The 27,350-nt window shown below is 32.6% G+C and overlaps 2 protein-coding genes across 2 annotated transcripts; one reads left to right on the forward strand and one right to left on the reverse strand.

Annotated features, from left to right (window-relative positions):
• Positions 1 to 7,196: 7,196 nt before the first annotated feature.
• Positions 7,197 to 11,313, reverse strand: LOC132748521 (thymidylate kinase-like). Its single transcript, XM_060738169.1, has 5 exons — positions 10,896 to 11,313; positions 10,078 to 10,186; positions 8,956 to 9,046; positions 8,020 to 8,208; positions 7,197 to 7,758 (listed from the first exon to the last, which is right to left on the reverse strand). Exons 1-5 carry the CDS (start codon positions 11,152 to 11,154, stop codon positions 7,618 to 7,620), a joined length of 789 nt encoding a protein of 262 aa, XP_060594152.1. The 5' UTR covers positions 11,155 to 11,313; the 3' UTR covers positions 7,197 to 7,617.
• A 2,621-nt stretch (positions 11,314 to 13,934) lies between these two features.
• On the forward strand, positions 13,935 to 24,595 carry LOC132748410 (E3 ubiquitin-protein ligase RNF169-like; the record flags this gene model as incomplete). Its single annotated transcript, XM_060738021.1, has 8 exons — positions 13,935 to 14,155; positions 15,826 to 15,971; positions 16,772 to 16,842; positions 17,232 to 17,381; positions 18,231 to 18,603; positions 19,268 to 19,453; positions 21,716 to 21,993; positions 23,270 to 24,595. Coding segments are annotated over 8 exons (2,556 nt in total), but the record flags the coding sequence as incomplete, so codon positions are not given.
• Positions 24,596 to 27,350: the final 2,755 nt, after the last annotated feature.

Genomic DNA, 27,350 nt, shown 5'->3' on the forward strand with positions numbered 1-27,350 from the left:
CACATGTATTGATGATTTTGTTTTCAATGAGGACCCAGATTTTAATGGTAATGATGAAGATTGTTTAGCAGAAGATATATATGTGATAAGCATTAATGACTTGGCTCTGTATGATACTAATGTACCAACACTGGTGGGAGTAGTTCCTGAATACTATATTGAAATGCTGCAAGTCTGAAATAGTATCATAGCAATGTTATAACTGGTATGAGGTAAGGCCATTTAAGTGTCAGATTAATTTCTATTTTATTCCTTCTTATGAAAATAATAAAATCTTTATTTATATTATTAATAACTCAATTGAAACTATAATTATTGGCTGAAAACCTGGTTTTGTGATAATTTATGTTGCTTGCTTCTTCAGTTTCTGATCTACATGAATACATATACAGAATGGAAATTTTACCACTTTGTTAGGAGTGGTTTGGTATTCGAGTACTGTGCATTTTCCTACTAGTTTTGTATCACTACAAAAGAACAGAGTACATTTTTAAAAATATTTTAATAATTTTGTATTTTTCATTATGGTTTACTCGGATTTGTTGTGACATTTGCAATTTTCAGTTATAATCTATTGATTGTAGCAAAACAGCAGTGAATACAAACTTATTTGATCAGTCACAACCCCTATCTGTTAAAGGTAGTCATGGTTACAGTAGTCATGGTAATGGTGAAAACTCTCAACTTCTGACATTGAAAATGACGACAAAAAATGTAAATTCTTCACCAGTCTGACATGGCTTAGATTTCTTCAATTATTCAACTTTTTGTCACCATTAGTTTGTTAGATTAGGTATTTACTGTTTAGTTTATAAGGCAACATTCCAGCTTTACTGATGGAGGAAGACCTCAGGTGCCCTTCCATACATTATTTCAGACACAAACGGGCATCTCAGCCGCCAGATGTTAATATTAGTTAAAGTTAGTATTAGAATAGAAAAGGGCAAATTTAATTTTAAGTCAAACCAAAAAATGCTCTTTTGATGTCTTTAATGCAACTTCAAAGGGGATATACTAAAAAAAACTTGGCTTATCAATTTTGAGTTGTTGAGACTACTGTTTCTAAAGTTGTGTTAACTTGGATGCAGTTTATGTATAAGCAGTTCCTCCTTCTAAAGCAACTTATGTTTTGTGAAAGGGGTAAATTACAGGAAAAAGTTCCATTGTGCTTCAAAAAATACAAAAACATCAGATGTATAATAGACTGCACTGAATATTTTTTAGTTAACGGCCAGGAAAGTTTCACAGACAAGGTATTTTGTACTCCGGCTTCAAGTCACAAACAACATTATCAGGCAAGACTACAGCCAAGCTGATCATGACTACAGCCAAAAAAAAACACGCAACCTTATTCAGACTACAAAAAAATTAGACTGTCTCGCAAAGACACATAGTATGATATGAGGTCAGTAATGTGATTTCCAAATTATCAGGCTACACTTCAGCCAAATAATCAGGTTAGACTCCAGAACAAACTGATCAGGACTACAGCCAAAAAAAACACGCAACCTTATTAAGACTACAAAATAACTGGATTGTCCTGCAAAGATACATATCAGGTCACCGTCAGTCTATGATCTATCTTTGTTACGAAACAGTTTTGGTACAATATGAACAGTTAGTGAATTACCATTCTTTATGAAACCACGCTGTTTGTACAATAACAATTTAAGCTCGTTAGAAAGTTATATCGAGCTATAATGTAAGGAAACAGTTTATTCGTTAACTTTTTATATGTATTTTCTTTAAAACTTACGTTACACCCTTTATTCTAGTAATGTCTGTTAGAATTTTATGTTTTTTTATGATTAGGTTTCGCCCTGGAATATGTTCGTACTCAAAGGGACGAAAGGCTATGTTCGTACTCGACTAATGTCGGGTTCATCCTCAGCTATTTCGTACCATTATATTTATAAGGTTTATGGACCTTTATGGATATAAATGATTAAAATCTTAGTTATTACTTCACACTGTCATTTTTTGTTAATGGTTAATGTGTTAACTACAGTAAAGACTGTCTTAGCGACCCCCTGTATATAGCGACGTTCTGTCTTTAGTGACCATAGTTAGGTGCGACAAACAGTATTTACTATATAAATGGTCTGTATGTAGCGACTCCCTGTCTAGTCCGTACAACGACCATGATTTAGTTACCCGTTATGGTATTTGAGCCGTGAACAGCGACTTTTGCAAGGGGAGCAAGGCTTGAACTAGGTGACGACTTTGGCGAAGAAGTCGCCTTCGGATCAGCAACTTTGCTTCAAAGAGATTTTTACAATTTCCCGTCATACTTATTTACGCCGCTAGGTCTGTTAATAATTTGTTTATCTCTCAATTACAACCAATTACCGTTAATCCGCTTATTAAGAACGCGTGTCAACATCAACAAACTTCAATACACGCCGCAAGGCAAGAGTTCACTATGTATATCTTTCTCATTACGTATTCAAGCGATTGACGAATCAGAACGCGCGTTGTACATGTTGTATCTACGGCAGTTTGCATTGACCAATCGGCACCACGCTAATACACTGTGGCTGTTTGTTGACAATTACACAAAATGGCGACAGATTCAATCAATTTTCGCCGATAAAATGATTAAAGACACCTGCATATACATAATTGCTGCGGTGTTTTGGCGAGTAAAGATAAACAATGCCAAACGTCTTAAAGGTGTGGTTATGTTTGAAACCTCGATTGTTAATTTTTTTCGGAGCACTTATCTGCAGAAATTATGTGGAGACTTGTATCTAATGATTTATTAATACATTGAACTCCGTAAAGTAAACAGGCTGATTATACAAAATTAAATGTCTCTACAGTAACATCTCATTAGTAAAATTGAAATAAAACATTTTTTTTACAAACAGATTTATCAATATAAATTACATTTTAATGAATATGTAACTTTTAAATACTAATGTTATGGTGTAGTTTATAATCTTAACCAATTATACATGCAATTTAATACTCTCTTGTTTTTTTTTATAAATGATATTTGATATGTTTATTATCAATAAAAATATAATTAAACCCTTAGTATGGTACTGTCCTGCTTTTCAACAAAATTTGTTTTTGGTATGATATGTTCATATATCCGAATTATGTAGAGACTGTCCACAGTGACTCCCTGTCTATAATGACCTTTTTTCTTTTCTCCCATTGAAGGTCACTGTAAACAGTCTTTACTGTACATATCTTCTAAGAAGTTTCATGAATATTGTAAGACCATGAACAACTATGTCATACTTATAGATATTATGTAACCTACATACATGTTAACTGATTAAGTATATGATTATTTTTATTTTGTGAACTCAATTTAACTTATTCTTGTCTTTGTTAGCTGAAAGATTGTAAAATAACAATGTTTTTTGTTTGGTTTCAGCTTTTATGATAATAAACAACGTTCAGCATCATCGGGCTTTGTTACGTTCTGACCTCCATCAGTTACAATCTTTGCCACATTGCTGTAAACTACTGCAGCATAAAACAATTTAATTTCAAGGACAAATGCACGCATCGTCAAATCAATGACAAGGCAGTGAGAGATTTGTTTAACTGTATGCCCTGATGCCACTTCTCTATACTGAATCTGAACTTGTCTCTATTTAAGCTGAACAGGTACAGGAAAAATTACCCACCAGGTACCACCAACCAAAGTATACGTAGTAGACTCCATGCAGAGCTGGAGCAATTGCGGAGCACCGATGATGCACAGGAACTGAATAACATCAAAGTTCCTGAAAGTTGTGGCCAAGATATACTTGTTAAGTGTTAAATCAGGTGTTGTTGTTTTTCAGTAACTGTAAAGTTTCAGTGATTTGTAGCCCTAAGTTTCAAGGCATTTAGTCTTCATCAAGAAAAGGTATCGCCAATCCCTGACAGATAAACAACAAGAAATCGAAAAGACGAAAATCAGGATGAGAGCTTATAGATAGAGACTTAAAGAAAAAGGAAATGTTGAAAAACCATATACACTGGAGCCGCGATATAGCGCTCATCGGTATAGCGCTTATCTCAGTAGAACGCTCATATGCCTTGGCTCCCAAAAAAAAAATCGTATTTTTCGCCCATTATAATTTTTTTTTCATGTATATCAATACCGCACCTTATCCACTATAACGCTTGTTCAATGTGTCAGTCGAGTGCAATAAACAGTCATAATTACGTCACTCATGATAAGAAGGTGTGAAGTCATACACAGGTAAGCGTTAATCCGCTCTTTTGTTCATTTTGAACTGTTGATCAGTCAGGTATCAAACTGTTAGCTAAGACATGCAAACACCGACGAGTTAAGTAAATCACCCAAGCATACAATTAATTTTAAAAAGCATGCACTTTCGATCTATCTGCAAAAAAGTTGTTGAGGATGACTGATTTTTTCACAAGAGACAGCAGGAAAGACGATTAATTTAGTCCCATCCACTAGGTATCAATTTTCATGACCACACATAACTCACGTTAACACCGCTGTTTTACTGGAAATTTATAAACATTCATTCGTGGTTTATATTTTTAATTCGTAAATTTCATGTTTATATTAAAGATATTCAGTAATGCTTTACAAAATAATTAATAATAATATATAAAAAGCTTGGACTGATATCCATTGGAAGGTAAGTAAACAATCAATTCCACTAACAAGCGTTATATGTTTCGGCGGTGGGTGGGGTAATGCGATATTTTCGCTATAATTACAAAATGAGCGTTATAAAAAGTTACTCGTTACAACGCTGTCTTGAGATCATGGACCCCAACATGAGCGCTATATCGCGGCTCCAGTGTACATGGCAGAAAATAACACAATTACAAGAATATTGGCGCATGAAAAAAACAGGAGTATAGAGCACGTATTTATTTGAAAGCTATAATGAACATGTATTAAGTTACTGATAACAAATAAAATTGAAAAACATGTTATATATTTTCTCATGAATCTGACAACAATTTCTTCTGGTTATTTTAGGGCTGTCATTGATGGATAATTTTGTATCAATATATCAAAAGTTAATTATGGACACTATATTAAATAGCTTGTACATATATGTTAATTACACAGCAGTGTATTCTTATAGCCTTTTTATGCGTTCACACATGATAAAATGCATTATTGATATTATTCAAACTGTTGTAGCTGTAAAAACATAGTGGTCCTATGACCTAGGTGATGGCTGCGGTTTCCACAAGGTGAGGCAATTAATGAGAAAATAAATCTATTTTATTTATTTATAAATCTAATAAATTGGGATTTTTAAGAGCTCAGATATATCTTCAAGAGCGAGCTTTATTTAAGTGAAATATCAAGTGTACCGGTACCAGAGTTTGTATTGAACAACATGGAGAATTGTGAGAAATTAAAGATGAAAAGTGAAGGAGGTGGGATTAATTTTAAGAGTAGGGTAAAGAGACCGAGATGATCTAACATAAGCACCGGTAGTTGAGAATATTGCGTTTGCACGGGGCCGAAGTTAGTGTGATATATTTTCGCGAAATTGAATATATTTATCATTATTTTCAATAATGGACAATACTGTTGGGTAATTATGGAGTCAGTAGAAAGAAGTACTCCTGTTTGCATGTACCCTAACCTGAAAAATAAGAAATTGTTCTAGAAGTTACTTCAGTATAGTTCTTATTCAGCACATATACTTCAGATTAATCTGAACCTTGAACTAAAAAAGATATGTTACATATAAACATATGGTACAAATCATCTACAATGACACCATTGGGAACTGTTGAGAAAAGAAATGGACATAGGTCGGAAACATTATTGAAGGGATACTTTGAACCTGATGCAACAAGTTGTAAAAAATGCCAAGCAGTGTGAAAGTTGTGAAACGGAAAAAGATAGTGAGACAGATACAATTGTATTAACTATTCTAAAATATACAGTACAACTAAGTTTTGTTAGCGAACCTCCAAGACCGGTGTCACATGATAATCACAGAATATATTTACTTTAAGCTGGTTAAGTGATCGCCCTTAACTTTTGTTACGCCTTTTGTTACTCCATTGAAAACATTGAATGCTCAATAAAAAATTCATTTAATTGAGACTGATTCATGAGTCAAAGTCCGAATGTGTCAAAGTTTTTGCACAAGTCCCTTCAACTTTGACTCACGGAAGTTCTACTGTAGTTTGAAAAACGAGTAAGATTTTATGTTTTGAATGAATATATTAAACTGATACATAAATACAAATTGATTTTCTATGTAATGGTAAAATTTTGTACAAAATCGCACAATTTCGTAACCTTCAAACTGTCAAAATTTAAAATGTTCTGTGCTTGTTTGCATTGTCTAATATTATAAAGCATTCAAAAAAGCCAAGAATGAAATTTTAAAGTGACATTATGCTAATTTTTCTTTGCTGTCAACTTTAGTTCAATTCAGGTTAGTAATACATTTCAAAAGGTTGCCTATTAAAATGGTGACTGACCATTAATTAGTAATGAAAAATGTGCATGATACAAAAAAAAACCTGCCTAAATTATAAAAATGTCTGCCCCCCTTTTAATGATCGAGCGTTACCAACACATTTTAAGACATTTATAGAAATTTCTGTTGATTACCAATACCTGGATTATTGATTTTTAACTAGGTTTACAATAACCCTTCTTAAATAATTCTCTTTCAATGGGAACTGTCGCCTACATGTATATACCATTTAAAATATCCCTTTATAAATTCACTGTTATAACCAAAGATCTAACGAATTCCTGAGAAACAAAGAGGAATATAGGTACTCCTTCAATCATTTTCCAATAAAAACCACAAAAGAATGAAGATTTGCAACAACCAAACTGAGTCTAAATCAAACAAACTGTAGTAATATCATAGATATCTCCATAAAAATCACAATAGGGAGAATTAGGAAAATCAACAAAATACTGGCTACTACAACTTACGAGAATATTCCCATATACCATATATTTAAGAGTTTCTGAATACTCTATGCTTATTTGTATGTTCATGACATAGAAAAGGTGACGCCTGTAATTTCCTTTTTTAAAGGGAATCCACTGAGGTTTTTGGACTCAAAATATTTTTCCGAGTTTTGTGTACTAATTGATGAAGATCTGGACCAATAACTTGTATGCAAATTTTCTGGTCATTTCCTCACTTTGTTGTTCCATAAAAATCATTTTTATAGCCAAAAATGAGAAGCGTTTCAACACTTTCAATTCAAATCCGTCTAAGCATCACAAAATCAAATTTCAATTCAATTCTGAGCCTATCTCTGTGTAATATGTTGCAGAGTTTCCAGTTAAAGTGCCTCACTTGATATTTCTTAATTTCTAAGATTTTCAAAGTTTATGTTTTTCGGCCTTTGGACCTCAGTTCTAGAATGCAGTCTTAAAATTTTCTTAACCGTGCAAAAATGAAATAAATATCTATGATCTTTCAAAATCTGAAATGATGAATTTCATCACAGTTTGCATATAAACAGTAACACATGCTTTGAAAGACTGAAACCATATCTCAATTCAAAGCTGATCACAAATAATTCCAATAATTCAAACAATAACTGTAAGTGTTAGGCAATGCAATTATATATATATTAATTTAACACATGCTTTGGAATTCTTCTACTATAATTTATACCAAAAACTCAAGATTTCGTTTTGCACTCGATTTCTCCCTCCGTCCAAAGTTTTAATATTGGCTTGTTTTGAACATCTTCGATCGTCTTGTTACAAATATTCTTCAACTCTTTGTGTAGATCGTCAACTGATTTGTCAGCATCTATCAACTAAAACAGACAAAATTTTATATTATTAACAAACATACCCTGGTAAACTGGTATAAATATAATGATGAAGACAGGACTGTCTATTGTTTACACCAGTGCTAGAAAAACCTGTTGAACCAGCCTCCGTGTATAAAGACCAGCAATTTCTAGACATTGGAAACTTAACCCTTTACTGTTCTACATACAACTATCTTTTGAATTCTAATCTCATTTTCTATCCAAAACTTCAATATTTTTTATCATAAATTAAGTTCTACCCACCTGCCAGCTTTCATCTTTTAACAGTTCAAAATTGCTTGCTACTTTTTTTTGAAAGTCGGTTTGTTCGTATCTTTCTATACCAAATCCTCCTCGTTTGGCCGCTACCTCGCTACTCAAGGTCAAGTAAAGAACAGCATCTGGGCGTGGCAGACCTATGTCTGGCTGTTTACACCAATCTATCTTAAAACCCTGCAACAAAAATATCACAGTATGATAATTTTGTTATTAAAGTCATGGGATAAAAGTGATTTTTGTAATTGTGTTTATCTTTTTTCATATGGAAAGGGAATATCAGCAAATATATTGAAATAAAATTAATGAACTTTAAAGCAAAAAGATGTACAAGCAAAGCTTCAAAATATATAACTTCATATTTTAATAATTAAATGACTGTATACTCTAAAATCATTATAATTTATTCTTTGGGTACATTTTTTGTATTTTTGGTGGATAAGTTGATCCATGAATTTACAATCCAACAAAATATCATTTTACCTACAGTAAGATTATTTTACATTACATTATTTGTATTTTACTCTTTTGCACAATTTGACAATCCACAAATCAAAGACCCCACAAAGATGTCTTTGGTCATGAAACAAAGAAACACCCCAAAATTAAGTGAATCTCGGTGTACATAAAACACAATATATGTTATGTAAAAATAGGCAGAATTTTCTACCTTTATCCCCATATTTCTACCAAACTATTAAAATAGGAAGTGCTACATGTACATTTACATATTTTTTTGAGACATACAATACAATTATAACAACTTCCGTTTGATTTGGCATTAGTGGTAAGAGTCTTGACAAGCATGTAAATCAACATTTTACTTGAACAGAAGTCTTCAAACTAAAATGTGAAAACACGTGTGAAAGATGTGATATTTAAAGCCTAAAAAGCATAAAAATAAATCTCTAAAAATTTACTCACAGGCTTAGCTGCAGTGAAAGCAACGCCCGAGAAGGCATATCTATCAATGATAAGTGTGGTGCCTTTGTTCAACAACTCCAGCATCGTAGGCCTGAAATATATATTAAATGAAAATCCAAAAATTACAGAAATTAATACAAAATTATCTCCACTACAGTTAGCTACTGGACCTTATTTTCAGATTAACTGCAAAAATACACAAGAGCTGTCCGAGGCACAGCAGTGACATCAACCTCTGTGATTTTTTACCTTATGTATTGAATGCCTATATATTTATAAGGCCTCTTTCCAATGGAAATTTTCTTTAAAATCAGGCAGTTTTTCCTAAAAATCTGAACTTACATCAGCTTTCTTACTTCCCAAATAATCAATTGTAGCGAAAATTCTTTCCAAAATAAGAGACTTCTAGGCCTTTTTTCCCAATTTTTATAGAGAAAAATCACCGACACTCCTTTTTCTTAGTACCTGATAGTGTGTGTAAAGGGTGGCAAAATTTTGAAAAATTGTTTGGCAGAACTATCTGCCTTTGATGGTAAACAAATGTTTGAAGTGATATCTATGACAATTACATTAATATCAGGATATGAAAGGGAGATAATTAAACAAAAATAACCTTAAGGGTTACCTGAATTCTAACAAGTTTTAAGTGAATATCTTGAATAGTTTTTGAGAAAATAATCTTACAAAAAAATAGGTTAAGCAAAATAATGATTATCCAAGTCAAAAGGGGCATAACATTAAAGTTAATAGCTGTAGTGCATTCTGAGAAAATAAACTATAAGCTATTGCCTATTGTACGGTACAATGACCTTGATTGGACCTCAAAATTGGTGTGACAGGAAGAACCCATCAAGGTGCATTTACACATAAAGATTTTTTGTATAGCTTTGTTAGCATTGAACTTATCGGCTGTATCCGGAATAGTTAACCAATGCAAACGACAAATGCCAGCGTAGTAATGGCAAAACAACCTTTATTCACTTGAAAAAAAAAGAGCAAAAAAAAAGAAACTTTTGAGGGAAAAAAAGACTTTGCTTCACAGATACTGATCTAATCAAGGAGAAGTATTTCTTTTCCAAACAGAGATTATAATGGAGATTTTTTTCCTAAAACAATACTTACACACTCTCCCATCTATTGGCAGAGAAAAGTAAATGGATGGAATGATCTTCAACTTCTTTCTTACATGCAAGGTAGTCGTTTATCATCTGACCTATTACTGTTGTTCTGTCTGTGACAATACAATGAAAAAAATAGAACATACAGTACATAAATTTTACATTAAACTGTAAAGTATAAAACATGGATTAGTTTACTTGATATGATTTAGATTAAATAGGTCCAGTGTTGCATCTAGGCCGCGCGATTGCGCGATTTGCGCATTTTTTATGCAGATCGCGCATTTCAATGAAGTCAGTGCGCGCCAAGTCGCGCATCTGATGATCTTTTCAACTTAATTCAGTTTATCTTCATCGTATCTAAGAAATATCTCAAACACTTCAGCCATGTTTGTTTTCACTCGTGGTTATGACTAAAATACGTACTAAATCGCGTGTAGCAGCCGACTGAGTCATCTCGCGTGTGTTTTGTAGTATTCGTCAATATTTTATTTTTTCTACTTCTGTTTTTGAGCGGACAATAACTGTCAAAAATGCCTGAACGGAAAATAAATGAATTCTTTTCGGTATGTCATATTGTAAGGTAAATGTATGTCCCCCACATTTTTTTCAAATCCCCCACATTTTTCAATTGAGTGGGGGACAATCCCCCATAATTTTGAAATTCTAGATGCAACACTGAGATCTATAAGTATTTTGTGCCTATTTTTATGGCTTTCAGAAATTTTCTTTTAAATTACATTTAGAAATTAGAAAGCATAACGATTCAAAACATATAGAAAGGGTCATATTAAGTTCTAATCTAGAACGTGTCTATCCAACCTGGAAACTTCAGTAGTTGTACATCTCCACCATCAGCATTTAGATTTTTCTGGAGCAGATTGCACTGGGTAGTTTTACCACTCCTGTCTACACCTTCAAAGACTATTAGTGCTCCACGATGACAGCTCTTAATTTCTTTTTCCATATCTACTGCAGTGGATTTAAACCGTTTTGAAATACGCGCTCGAATAGTTTGCGCTTGCGCTTTCCCAGAGTAATCTAATAAGCGTTTATTGATAAAGATGAAACACTTCAACATTCAATAATTTTCAACCAAATTTTAACAAATTAAAAACTTTCATCTCATTTAAAAAGTTTAAACAATTTAAGATTATACTTGTTCGCTTAATGAATTTCAGAGAAATAAATGACACCCGAGAGAACATGACAAAGTGATATATAAGTAATTTCAATTAGCATGCGCAATCGTCAAAACGCTTGCGTAAAAACCACAAGGGTACGCTAAATACCACTAAGAAGGTTGCAAGACTTGACTTGATGTCATTATTGGTGCCAAGTGCACTTATTCAACATATTGAAGGGTTCCAAACTACTTGTTGCTAGTATGGTAATAAAATGTAAATCGTTATTTTTGTTAGACTTATAGAATCTAATTAATTTTAGTTATAATTTAGTTTTGTAAAATTTTAGTGATGTAACTTGTTTCCGGTTAGTATAATAGGCACCTAGTACAATTTGTGAATACAATTCAGGGTATGAAGTGGAAATGTTTTGAATTGTCTATGGATAATACATAGCAGCAGAATGTAACTTTTCAAAATGGTTTAGATATTTAAAAATATCGATAAACATATTTATATTCAATCACGCATACATAAAATATCCTAATGAAATAAAATCTGTGTCAGGAATGAGTTTTATTTCTTTTATTAATCTTTATTTTAGACATTATATGGAAGTAAACTATTTAACAGATTTATTTCTTTACTGCAGTGCTAAATTACACGTTGAAAAAATACATGCATCTTTACAATACACAATCATTTCACTATCAAGGGTTGCTCAATAAGCATTGTATTAATTTAATTTAGATTGACTATATTGTTTACATAGTATACACATGTATCAGGCAGTTATCATTTAAACCAGTAGCTACTTCTATTAATCTCCTTAGTATATGTTAAACTTGTTCATGGAATTTTCATGCATTTTTGTATGAATTGTATATAAAGGGTATGAATTGACGGAAAATGTTCATTTTAGCCGCTGGTTCACAGCACTCGAAAGGTACATTTTACCTCTTGTTAGAACTTTTCTAGTTGAAAATAAGGGAATTATAATTTTTTTTGGCCAGGGTTTCTAAATCTTAAAATGCTAAAAAATCATTGTCAATTATAATACTTCAAAATTATGGCTTGTTAGTTAGGTAAAATAAAGTGTTATATCGTTGTTGAGAGTTTAAAGATGTAAGTTGTTAAATACCAGTTACTTTAGATTAAAAATTAGACTATTAATATGAAATTAATACATAATTGAACCTTATACTTGTTTATTTGTACTTTCTGTTTGAAAATAATTTAACAAAGGAATCTGGGCAAAAACAGGAGGTAATCCTGTTACACTACAACAAAATATGAAAAGCTGACCACTACCCCGGGAAAATATCATTTGCTATTTTTCAATTGTTAATTACGTGAAAGAGCTGCATTTTCTTTTCCATTTGTGTTCGCTATGTAAAATTTTGACTTTGGTACAAGTAATGTCAATTTATTAAACACATCTACTTGTCTAGTTTTAACTGATTCTTATATCATTTTAATTGTAATGAGATCAGAACGTTTGTTTAGTTCCTAATTATTTTTGGAAGTTTCGTGAATTCTCTCATCTCGATGATACTGAACTAGGTTCTAAATTATCGCGACATGTTTTTTTCTTAGTCAATGACTCTGACAAATGTTCAAATTTAAATTGCCTAAGTGAATCTGTCTATGAAGTTGCTTTGAATTTCTAAAGTTGAAAATTATGCTCGAACTTATTTATTACCAAAAGGTAATGAAACATTAAACTTAAGCTAGATGGACAGATATTATTTTTTAATTACAAGTTAAGTTCATATTTTTTTAGCATTTTATTCATATTCCTGGCCATTCTTATTAAATGAAAATGTTAGATATGCCAGAAATATCAAAAAGCATATTGTCACTGGACATGAAATTCAAAATATTGAGTTCTTATAAACACCACATTATTTATAAGCCCCTCTCATCGTTTATGTCTGTTTTCATGCCTTTTGTACTTGGAAATGAAAACAGTGATGACGTAATTTGACTACAATAAAACAGATTAAATCTTATTTTTCCAGTAGATTGCCGAGTACGTGGGTTTGATTGTATTGATTTTACGATGTTATGAGCATTTGGGATATCATATTATCCCACCTGCTAATAACGGCTAAGTAATCTTTCTGGGAATGCCGAGGTATTTCCTGACCATTTTGTTAATTTATAAATGAAATACCAGTTCGTTTTCATTTGTCACAATTTCTTGTGCTAGCAGTTTAGTATTTTATGTAATTCATCTACCATAAGTACGTAAGGAGTTTAAAGAGATGTAGTTCAATTAGATCTGTTAACTGTCCATTGAATGGTTGCTTTAACAATGCTAATTAAATTAATGTTAATTCAAGCAAGTATTGAAATAAGTCCTATTTTCAAACGGAGGATTATATTTAGATCTTTCATTGAGTTTATATATCTGTGGATCTATTTATGTCCCTTGTGTCACTTTTCAAATGTATATGCAAACCGGTGTAAAAGCCTTTTAAGGGTTGGATTCTAAGCATGGTGTATGTCTTACAATTGTCTCCCTAACACACAACAATGAACGTCACAAAGTCGATCGTTTTGCAGCTTTTCATGCAAGGCGGCTACCACATCTCGAATGGAAAAACGAAATAGTTCGCTATGAATATAATAATTCTATTTAACACGAGCAAAGGATATGCATGCCAACTGGTTGAGCGAACACAAACTATTTTGCGTAGTTACTGATCAATGTTTGTAGTTATAAAACTTTGGGTTTAATGAATGCGCGTCATTGATAACTTCCGGTCTAGAAATAAATCAACAACATCAAAATATTGTCAAAATAACCGGAATAATGAAGCTAGAGGACAATATCTGTCCGATATGTTTGTATATATTTATACAACCGGTAACCATGCCGTGTGAGCATGAGCTATGCTTGTCTTGTTTCAAACAAAACGTTGAGGAGGCGAATTTTTGCTGCCCTATGTGCAGGTATAATTTGTTAGTTTGCCGCCTACAAATTATTCAGTTATCTTTACAATGTTTACTATGATAATTTATGCCATAAAAAACATATTTCTAGAAATATAATAAAGATATTTATTTTTAACTTTGTTTGTTTATTGAGCATAATATATGACATAAACAGAAAGAAAAATAATTGGTTTCTGTCAATTTTATGAGAATTATTTCCCCTTTTCATGTTCATACACAGGAGCTTGAAATTCTATCAAAAATTGCCCTAAAGTCAAATTCCCCAAAAAAATCCATACCCTATATATAAAAAAAAACACTTTATATATAGGGTATGGATTTTTTTTGGGAATTTGACTTTAGGGCAATTATTGATAGAATTTCAAGCTCCTGTGGTTCATATGACACATGTATAACTTTTGAAGTCCTTAAAAAATATGTTGCAATGTAAAATCCTTAACAGAAATGTGTCCAACATCTTCATTTTGCTCAAAATTATTGCGCAAGAGAACCTTAATGCCATATATTTGGATTTAATATTCTGTTTCTGTCATGAATACTTTGACAATTCTGTGACACTGAACATTATACTTTGAAGTTTCCTTTGAAATCTGAATGAAATGTATGCTGACAGATGTTGGGGCAATCAGGGTTATCATTAAGATGCGGCAGGAGGCCAAAATGCCTGTCTCAAATGCATTATGGGCCGCCTCAAAATTAAGAAAACACTCTTTTGTTATGCATGATAAAGACAGAAATAACCGCCTCAAGTTCAAAACAAACCTTCTGCAAAAAATGTTAATGACAACCCTGGGCAATGAATTGGATCATAAAGAAGTTATTTAACCTATTTTGTTTTATACTTTGTATAATTATGTATATGTATTTATCAAATGAGTCTTTTGCTTTGAACAATGCATAATTTCCGCAATATTTCATAATTACCAAGTATTTATCAAATGAGTCTTTTTCTTTGAACAATGCAGTATGGCCTTATATCAAGTGAATGCCCCGGCCAATGTCTTTAGAGTTCTATGGACATATTTATAGTTAAAATAAAAGCTTCAACATTTTCTAATACTGTGGAGAAATATCCCCCGTAGAATCATACCAGAAATGGTCCTTCTACGACGTAACATACCTGAACAGATACATGATGAAAAGGTACCATTCATGCACAGATAACAGTAACAGCACATGTTTAATAATTTAAAAAGGTCATATTATCATTATGTTAGGTGATAAATATTTTGGATACATTCCTTGGGTATAATAAATGTTCATCAGTAATTCAGTTATTGGTGACACAGTTCGCCGAACACAAGTCTTAATCAACATTAGCTGCACACAAAAATTATCTTACTTTACTCAATTATTACACATACATAACAAAAAAAACAATCCTATTTATTTACAAACAGTTAAATTTCTGTTGACAGTATGGAGCGGTACGGAAAATATCCAACAAAAATAGCGCAGCCATAACTTGACACAACTAGCAAACTGCTAAAATGTTTTGACTATATTTTGGGTTGAAAAATGAACATGGTTGTTTTATTTGCAAAAAAAAGTTACACAAATCATGGTTACTTTGAAATATATTTTAATACGACCACTCTATGAGTTTATGTTATTTCACACTTCACACATTTAAGCAAATTAATTCTATTTATAATTGTGTTACATAGAACAAGAATATCAACATGGGCAAGAAGGGCAGCTAGAACAAAGAAACTAGTTAACATTGAGAGATGGGAAGAAATTCAGAGAAACTTCCCAGAACAAATCCGTAAACGTCAGGAAGGTGTGGAGGAAGAGGATCCTGAGATGAATGGTGAGTAATACTGGTAGAATCCAAAGCCTTGAATAAATATTGTTTCTTTCCCTCCTGCTAGCTACCCACCAAAATCGTAAATTGGACATTCTGATTAAATTTTGGGACCTGCAAGTCCTAGAACCCACACTGATGAAAATGTAAAAAGAATCACTCAACAAATGTAGAGTTGTTTTTTAACTTGTCTTAAAATGAGTATCACATCTTGATATCTATTTTTGCATTGTGAATAATTATACAAACTGGGATAAATGTTGAAGAAACTTTCATTCTAAACTTAAACAAATTAAAGGATTCATGTTCTTTTTGAAATCCATATTTCAAATGTGAAAAATTATTATGTTCTTTAAAAAAATAATTTGGATAAAAGAAATATTTTACCTACTAATGTATGCTACTCAACCTAGAGTTGCTTTGAATGGAATGAAACCTATCCGGTGTTATCTTTTTACTCAAAACAGTCTTTCAGAGGCTGAATGATGAAAATGGCTTTGGGTTAATACAATATAACAATACAGTAATTAGAGATAGTTGAAATTAAGGTGATTATAAATATGACTTTATTGAAAACTTGGTTCTTTTTCGATCAGTTAAACATTATGTAAACGTTTATGGAAAGATGTTATCCAGAACTCGGCAAATGTGGGTCCAAGCTATCCCACAAAACTTTTACCATTATTACTTCATGGTACACTACCAGTCACAAAAGATGAGTCAACAATGTGTTTTAATATAAATATTATAGGTGTGTAAATTATTTACTTGAATATTATATAATAAAGGCATTGTTATTTTTTCAGCTTTGAATATTTCTATAAAGCTAGCAGAACCTGGTGAAATAAGAAACGAATATGAACAGCAATTGAAAAAGGTATGGATAATTATAATAATAATTTCATGTGATTATTGATACAGGTTTGTTATGGAATGATAAATTTGTAATATTTATTGTAATGTCTAAAAATAGCAAAAAATCACCAAAACATCAATCATTTAAATGGTAGCAGGTGTCCTGTAAAAAGGACATCCATGTTATTGCCTAAAGCTCAGCTTTTGTTTGTTGACCTGTACCATGTTAAATATCCTAATGTCATGAATGAAAACAGGTATTCTTTTTTAACATTTAATAGTCTTTTTGAATGGTGTCCTGGGCCCTTGGAATGGTAAACATTAGTGCTACTATGCCAATGTCAAGAATATAGTTAAATGCGGAAAAAGTTTAAATCACAACACTGTATATAAATGAGCATGTGATTTTAGTTACAGGAGCAGAGAGCAGAGGAGAGACGGAGGGAGCAGGAAGCTAGTGAGAAGTTAATACAACAACTACAAGAAGAGGAAGAGAAACAACAAAAAGAACTTCTGTCCTTACAAGAGAAAGACGAGGAACTTGCCAAACAACTCTCACAGGTTACATACTCATTAGTTCTTTTAATGAAGTTTAAAACAGAGATCAAAAATTCCACTTAAATACGAGTAGAATATAGCAGAATTCAATGCAGGATGAGTAGTAAAATTTTGCCTGCACATTGGATTTAGAAGTGACTCTTAAAATACTTTTTGATGCCTGGAAAACATGAATTGGCCTTTGTTGCCAAGCTGTTTACTTGTTATTCACTACTGTAGGTTTGAATCCCACTAGGAACTTTAGATTCTTTCATTCGACAAAGCTATCTAGCTAGCTTATGGATGGTCTGTGGCTCTACTCATGTGCCTGCTATAATGCACAGAATGGTACCTTAGGTCTTTCTCCACCAGTAAAGCTGGAAAGAGCAATATGACTTTAAACACACACAAACAAATAGAAAAACTTTGGTATTTAACTCACCTGTGCATGCCAAAAATTATGATTGTTTTTCAATTAGAAGTCATACATAATTTTTTTAAATTTTGATGTCACCTCAAATGAAGGACAGACTCCAAATTTGATATGTTTTTGACAATTATTGGATAACTTAAAGTAAATTTATTTGGAGGTTTTTAACCATGGAAGGTTTTAACAACTCCACCAAAGGATTGGTTACAATGTCTGCTTAAAATAATTTTATCAATGTTTTTTTGATGTTGGAAACCTAATTGTTACAGACATCATTGTTTGATACAAACAAATTGGACTTATTTCTATAAGCATATGATTTTGCCTATTTATAAAATATAAGTGGCTCTAGAAATAACGATTAGTCATGTCTAGGAGAATATTTTCATCTTTTACGGTTGTTCACATTTTATTCAATAAAGAAATTTGCCTTGTATTTACAGATAGGAAGTCCAGGAGCTCAGGACGAGTTACGCACACGGTCTGCCGCTAGTAATCCTCATGAATCACGGCCGACGAGCACATTGGAAAACTTCCTAGGCCAGCTTGAAGGTGGTGCAGAATGCCGGAGTCCCTCAAGAAGCCCATACCCATATCCGTGTTTATCACCAATAGGCAGTGGAGCAGGAAAACTATGTGTTGACAAGGACAAAGCTAAGCATATGGAGGAGACATTTCTCATGAAAAAGATAAAAAAAGACAAGAAATTGTTTACGACGGCTGATGTTGAAAAGATGGAGGAACGGTTTACACGCTACAGTAGATCTAAAACGGCTTCCGCTACAGAGATCGCCATACCAGATGTCCTACAGACTGGTATAAGATACTTCCATACTTGATGATATTAACATTGATTTTGATATTTATATATTTATTCTCCATTAGAAATTTTACTCCAGAAACCTATGGCACCATAAATGACAATCCAAAAAAATTAAACATAAAAAATTGTGTGATTTACCTTGAATTCAAAGCATTTTGTTTAAGGCCAATTAAGCCTGAAATTTCAATTTTTCAAAAGCTTTTTATTTAAACATTTTCAAAAAGAATACTCATTTGCTATATAGCTAAGACATCTTTTACTTCTTTAGTATTTTTGCAATTACAAATGTAGTATTGCTTTAGTGACATTGGAAGTCACATTATATGGGTAAAGAAGGAAAAGCATAACATTTTGGAAGTCAGAAGCCAAGCTTCTACTAATTGAAGTCCTGAGTGTGTTAATATTTTGTAGGGTATTTAAAATAATACTTTGTTTACATTTTGCTAAATCTTTATGAAAACTTATTTCACAGTTCAACACTACTATATATACTAGATGATCAGCGTCCCACATATTACATCATCATTATAAAAAAATATGTGTGCCTTTTCTTTAAGAAAAATTTATGTATTCATTTCTAAGGCTTTATGTGCCTTTAAAGGATAAAATTAGTCCTTCCTTTGTTTGTATCAAGATTTTTTTCTGTGTACATAACAGGCATTAAAGTTACTGCATCTCCAACACTTACCAGCACAATGAGCACAGCCAGTCTTCATCAGAGTGAAATCCTTGACCAGATGTCAAAGGAGGTTTGTATCAACCTGGCAGATGATGAGAGTAGTAACAGTAATATCATCAGTATAGCTGACTCACCTCATAGTGACATTAAGGATTTAAATATAGGTAGGTCACCATTAAGTGTCATCATTGCACAAAACACTGGCAGGTTACACAAAGGATTTAAATATAGGTTGTTCACCATCAAGTGTCATTTTTGTACAGTTATCCCTTGTGTGTGTTATTAAGGATTTAAATATAGGTAGCTCACCATCAAGTGTCATTTTGGGACAGTTACCCCTTGAGTGTATTATCAAGGATTTAAATATAGGTTGGTCACCATCAAGTGTCATTTTGGGACAGTAACCCCTTGAGTGTATTATCAAGGATTTAAATATAGGTAGCTCACCATCAAGTGTCATTTTGGGACAGTTACCCCTTGAGTGTATTATCAAGGATTTAAATATAGGTTGGTCACCATCAAGTGTCATTTTTGTACAGTTACCCCTTGAGTGTATTATCAAGGATTTAAATATAGGTTGGTCACCATCAAGTGTCATTTTGGGACAGTTACCCCTTGAGTGTATTATCAAGGATTTAAATATAGGTAGCTCACCATCAAGTGTAATTTTTGTACAGTTACCCCTTGAGTGTATTATCAAGGATTTAAATATAGGTAGCTCACCATCAAGTGTCATTTTGGGACAGTTACCCCTTGAGTGTATTATCAAGGATTTAAATATAGGTTGGTCACCATCAAGTGTCATTTTTGTACAGTTACCCCTTGAGTGTATTATCAAGGATTTAAATATAGGTAGCTCACCATCAAGTGTCATTTTGGGACAGTTACCCCTTGAGTGTATTATCAAGGATTTAAATATAGGTTGGTCACCATCAAGTGTCATTTTTGTACAGTTACCCCTTGTGTTATCAAGGATTTAAATATAGGTAGGTTACCATCAAGTGTCATTATGATTACAAAATACTGGCAAGTCACACTTTTAGTGTGCAATCAAGGATTGAAATATAGGTAGGTCACCATTAAGTGTCATTATGGTACAGAATACTGGCAAGTTATACCTTTGGTGTGATATCAATGATTTAAATAAAAGGTCACAATCAAGTGTCATAATGGTTACAAAATACTGGCAGGTCACACCTTGTGTTTGTTATCAAGGATTTAGATAGGTAGATTACATCATAGTGACATCAAGGAGCAAAATACTGTAGGTTACTCATGTTGATATCAAACAATCAAGTAAACTTGTTTGTTTGATTGTGTTTTACGTGACGCCGACACAGTATAGGTCATATCGCGACGTTCCAGCTTTACTGGTGGAGGAAGACCTCAAGTGCCCTTCCTTGCATTATCTAAGGCACAAACGGGCACCTGAGTAGAACCACCGACGTTCTGTAAGCTAGCTGGATAGCTACCTCACATGAAAGAATTCAAAATCCCTGTCGGGGATTGGAACCCACAGCGGTGAGGGGCAAGCGGTTTGAAGTCAACGACCTTAACCACTTGGCCACAGACGCCCTGCAAGTAAACTTGTAAGTCATATAGTGACATTATTGAGGCTATCTGGAAGTGATACGTCGGAGCAAAATGTATAGGTCACCTCATAGTCACATCATGGAACTATAGATATAGTAAGGCCACCTCATAGTGACATCAAGGAGCTATAAATATAGTAAGGCCACCTCATAGTGACATCATGGAACTATAGATATAGTAAGGCCACCTCATAGTGACATCAAGGAGCTATAAATATAGTAAGGCCACCTCATAGTGACATCAAGGAGCTATAAATATAGGAAGGCCACCTCATAATGACATCAAGGAGCTATAAATATAGGAAGGCCACCTCATAGTGACATCAAGGAGCTATAAATATAGTTAGGTCACCTCATAATGACATCAAGGAACTATAGATATAGTTAGGTCACCTCATAGTGACACCAAGGAGTTATAAATATAGGAAGGCCACCTCATATTGACATCAAGGACTATAAATATAGGTAGGTCACCTCATATTGACATCAAGGACTATAAATATAGGTAGGTCACCTCATATTGACATCAAGGACTATAAATATAGGTAGGTCACCTCATAGTGACACCATGGAGCTATAAATATAGTTAGGTCACCTCATAGTTACACCATGGAGCTATAAATATCGTTAGGTCACCTCATAATGACATCAATGAGCTATAGATATAGTTTAATCACCTCATAAGTTATAAAATACAGACCTGCCTTCTGAATTTAAATGAAATGTTAATTTAATTCAATGCATATTCATGTGTACTTTGTGTCAAGATACTATTACTTTATGGAGGAATAAAGATTTCTTTTTTAATATCATAATTAATTTCTGCCATTTCAGATGACACTGTTTTCCCAAGAAGTGTAAGTTCTCATAGTATAGACAGTATAACTCAAGAATTGAATCATTTCCGCCCAATACGTTCATGTCCCTTAACACCGCCACGACGTCTTCCCAGTGGAAAAGTTGTCGAGCCTAAACTCATCCGTACAACTCCTCGAAATCTAAGTGGATCAGGATTTACATCCCCTGTGGAGACCAATATGTCCGATATAGATGCCGGAAGTCCGGTGATGCAGAGACGACTGAGTCAGCTCGCAGATGAAAGAAAAGATCAGGTAAATGTGTGAAACGTCTTTGATGAAGTCCCTTTTCTAATGCTGCAAAATCATAATTATTCCTGATGCACTAATATAATTGTGTTTTTTCGTGGATAGGTCAATCCAGGAATTTAAGATCCAACAAAATTTCATTTCATCTGCTGTCAGATTATTTTGCATAGCATTTCTTACATTTTACCGTTTGGAAAAATAAACAGATTACGAATTTAACTACCCATGTAAAAGTTTTTTATCACTCGCCACTGATTCAGAAATCATGTGTGAGAATAGTTGTAAGTAACTTGTTGAGAGAAATTGTTAATTACTGGTAAGTAATCCAGGAAAGTTGGTTTATGTAGATATCTTCCGAGATATCTCCCAAGTTTGTGTTGAAATTGGTGTTTAGTTTAGAATTTTAAATATTTTTGTTTAGCCTCGATTGCTAAAACAAGTTCTTGCAACTTGTATTATTCATTTTCCAGTCCGCTTCCTGCAATCAATTAGTACTGGTGTCATGAAGAAACATGGTTATGACCAAAGCAGGACTCAAACCCATGATACCAGGGTTGAGAGGCAGACACCTTATCTTAACCACTAGGCTGTCGTTCCCCGAGCATTTGGTGTAATACCCAGTCTATCAAACTAAGGAGTAAATTTTGTTGTGTGAATGAATTGAATCAGTGACCTCCGACTACTATTGAATCTTCAATTATAATTTAATTTTTAGCATAACTTATTCAGGCTGTCTTAAGTGCCATGTTTTCACTAAGGGCCGGTCCTTGTGATTTTTGGTAATTGTAATGTCTTTAGCATCATAGGTAGAGCAAGTACAAATATCAGTTGAAGCGGCCTTCAGTTTTTAATTTCTGTTGGAAAAACAATGCTGTGTTCTTTCAAACTAAGTATTTCAGTAATTTTATCTTGGAAAAGCGCATCATATCACTGTTAAGCCTTTTTTAAAAGCGTCCTGAGAGCTATTTCTAACGCTTAAGTGATGTTCGTTTCTAAGAATAAAGATCGGGAAACAAATCATCTGCTTTACTAATTTAAATGTAGAGAGAGGTTCGGGAAATTAGAGGCATCAAGGGTTTTCTTTATTGTTTATGTAATTTATTATCGACAAATTTCATTTTCCACCTTAATTCTTTTGATTTGACAATTATACGAAACAAATAATCTAAAAATAACATAGATTACCTTTAGAAAAGCTGAAGGCTGCTTAAAAGTGATAAATTTTATGTGTTTATATATATTAAGTTTTGCATAATTGTACTGATATTTATAATCTTTACAGGTGGAGAGAATGAGTAAATCAACAAGTACTGGTGTGGTAACCTCTCCTGATGAAAATCTTAACCCCAAGAAGAAACAGACATGTGCTCCGGGGCAACCTACTTTATCATACCTTAGTAGCCGCAGTGTCGAACTTAAAGATATATCAAACTCGCCATTAACTACGCACGATTCTCATCCGTCGAGAAAGCTTATCATTCCGTTAGAACCAGATTTGTCGGAGAACGACTGGGGAGGTATAACCGGTAGTTTTTCCCCAGTGAAAATAGAAAGAGTCAGTCCAGTTCAGTTTAGCGAGAGTGCAAAGAAGAGGGTGGCTAAGTTGTCGCGAAGTCGGACATCAAAGTCTAAGGTGCGTTACACGATGGAAGGTCCACAGCCGTCTTTAATGAATTGGGTGAAGAAATCGGATCCCCTATGTATCGACAAGGGTGGTAATGGAGATGGTATCGTTGCGATCAGGATGGATGAAGTCGATGGTGACAAAAAACTACAGGAGAAGAGAATGCTGGGCATGTCAACTTCGGATGAATATTTAGGCGACGATTCTGCGAACAACTACAGCCCCAGATCTAGACGCAGCCATAAAATGTACAAAGACCCTGACTTTGTATATGACAATTCAGTGAAATGTAAGAAAGTGTTGCTAATTGAGGACGATGACTCATGTAATGTGAGTGACGACTCTAGCTTTTCTACGCAAAGTTTTAAAAAGAGAAAATTGTCGTCCACAGACTCGTGTGCTTTGTCTCCGAAGAAAAAATCTAAAACGCAAAGTAAGTGTCAAAACAATCAAACAAAAATAGGTCTCAAAAAATCTAAACAGCCTGTGAAGTCTAGAAAACTGAAAAATGCGCAAAGTCGTCGGATAAAACAAAATCCAAGAGTTGTACAAACTATGCATGACTTTTTTACTAGCATAAACAACAACAATAACAATAGCAATTGTAGTTTTGACGAGGATGTTGATGAAATTGATCAGGAAGAGAAAGATCGGCTCCTAGCACAGGAGCTGCAGAGACAATTTGAGCTGGAAGCCAAATTGAACCTGAGTGCACTTAGGTTCAAGGGCTCATCGGAAGAGTACTCTCTAAGGAAAACTAGAAAACCTAAGGAAATAGCCGATGCATAGTAAAATGTGTATGCATATGTATATTATTAGAATTATCATCTTCATAAGTTTCATTTTGCATATATAGGTCAGTGTCTGATTTCCTCTTTTTGACTGGTCAGTTGCTAGACATAAGTATATTTCTTCATAAATGGCGTAGTTAGAATTACCATACTCAAGAAGTTTCTTTTTTCCTAATATAGGTCATTACTATTTTTATAGCTAAACATAAAATGATATCAAAGTTCACAGTTTTGTTTTTGGTATGATTGTTGAATTTCTTAATATGATATTAATATTTGTTCAGTTTTTTTGTTTTATAAGTATGTTGATTAAGAAATAATATATCCCAAACAGTGATTTTATCACTGTTTGAAGTTTGGATGCAAGAAATTATATCACAAGGGCGTAACTCGAGTGTTATAATGATGCGCATCCAAACTCCAAACAGTGATTTTATTTGGCAATAAAATCACTGTTTTGGGTTAATTATTCGATTCTAACAGGACATCACCCTTGTGTAAAATATTTTTATCACAGAAATTTATTGAAATCTATGTAATTCTTACCGAATATGTCCATTTTGAATAAAACAATGAATAAATTATGTATTGTAAGCTGACTTCCCTATTACAGGTCAAATAAAATTTGTCTTGTCTTAAAAAAAATGTCAGTTTTTTTAATGATACAGTATATTCATATTGTAACTATCTATAGTGTGTAGAATTTAAAGACAGCATATATACTTCGGATGAAGTTAAAACACGTTTATTTTATATTTACAAAAAGACTGTGTAGCAATTATAAATATTTTCAAATATGAAATTTGAGCATAGTATATCTTAAACACTTCATATGCCTATGAAAAGTAGGTCAACTACTAATTTACTTAGACTCTGATAAGAGAAAAGAACAAAACCTTTTACACATTTACAGTGGCACCTATGTCACTTCTTTAAAGCCGTTTGAATATTCCTTTTAAAATAAAAATCCTTATAAGTGTCAAACTATTACCTAACTGAAGCATTACTTAAGTTTGTAATATTTATGTTTATTATCTTACATCCTGAACTATTTTATCATTATTTTTATTTTATTTATTGTTTGTTTATTTGATGTCTTAGAAAAAAAACTTGATTAGTTTGAATAAAGACTGGGCAATTTTTATACTGTGACTTCCCAGTGGATGTATTTTTAAAAAAAATTGTTGAATTTTTAAGTTTATTTTTGTATACATTTTAAATGACTATTATTAAGCAATATATACAGGATTTGCTCAGTAGAATTGTACATCTTGATGATATTTTAGAGTATGCTGTAAGTGTTGCTATATTTCTATGTTTATTTGAAGTGGAAATAATTTTTATATGAATTCACACAAACCAGGGGATGGATATGTATTTGACTTCTTTTTTAGAACCCTTTGTTAAATTTCTTTTATTCTGATAAGTTGCCTAGTCCATCCATTTCATTAGGGACGAGGAGGGGCGAAATACACGAAGTGCATCACACCTTTTTAGGTTTCTGACTTGATAAATATAAATAAATAACAATTTTTTTCATGGATTTTCACCATTTAACATAGTTATTTAAAATAAATTTTCTTGTAATTATAAGATATAGGCTTTCATGTGGAAATTTAATAAGTATCCTTTTTTGACAAAATACTTTTATTGTCACTATTAAACATTTGTATATATGTTAATGCTGCCATTACTGTGGACTTTTGAAATCCTTAAAACTTGAAATTTAGTTTCGTTCAGAAAAAAATATTAGAAAAAAACCAAATAACATGATATGCTGTAGAACATATACAAATCTCTGAGATAATGCTGGCCATATTTAATATAAAACTGTTAATTAAATTTGTTACAATATTTGACCTGCAAAGCTTACTTTGTGCAAAAATACAATAACATAAGTTTCTGTTGAGTCAGCAATTGTGTAAATTGTTTATACTACACTGTAGCGTATATATTTTGTGCAAAGTGTTAAATTATGTAATAATTTTTATGTTAGATATTGCAGCATACACATGTGCTTTGTTTTCCAGACATTGTATACAAGATTTCAAGTATAAATGATATTGTATACAAGATTTCAAGTATAAATGACATTGTATACAAGATTTCAAGTATAAATGACATTGTATACAAGATTTCAAGTATAAATGACATTGTATACAAGATTTCAAGTATAAATGACATTGTATACAAGATTTCAAGTATAAATGACATTGTATACAAGATTTCAAGTATAAATGACATTGTATACAAGATTTCAAGTATAAATGGCATTGTATACAAGATTTCAAGTATAAATGACATTGTATACAAGATTTCAAGTATAAGTGACATTTTATACAAGAATTAAAGTATAAATGACATTGTAAATGACATTGTATACAAGATTTCAAGTATAAATGACATTGTATACCAGATTTTAAGTATAAATTACATTTTATACAAGATTTCAAGTAAAAATGACATTGTATACAAGATTTCAAGTGTAAATGACAGTGTATATAAATGACATTGTATACAACATTTTAAGTATAAATGACATTGTATACAAGATTTTGGACTGAAAAAAGATTGTATAAGACACGGTCTAGTTTAATTCAAGGGTCGCTCAGGCAGTCTTGATTGTATTGATTTGTTGCATTTTGGATCCTCTTTAAAGCAGGAACATTGCAATGTAACTTTAATTGTACATCTGTGTGTCTGAAAAATGAAAAAATAATCAATTATAGCACTTGAGTCTACTGCAGCACACATGATTTAAAATACTGATTTAAAATCTATCTATATATATTGAAAAATAAATTAACTATTAATATATACATAAAGATAATTATGTAAATACCATAGTGTAAATAGTAACTTTTTATCAAGCTATGCAAGTTGTTATGTCTTTTGGAGTGAAGTGTATTTTCAAAGCTGCATGCCTCCAGATGAGCCAAAATATTTCA

Source organism: Ruditapes philippinarum, unplaced genomic scaffold (genome assembly GCF_026571515.1).
Source record: "Ruditapes philippinarum isolate M1 unplaced genomic scaffold, ASM2657151v2 ctg1938_1_1_1_1, whole genome shotgun sequence".
In the NCBI taxonomy this organism is placed as follows: Eukaryota; Metazoa; Mollusca; class Bivalvia; order Venerida; family Veneridae; genus Ruditapes; species Ruditapes philippinarum.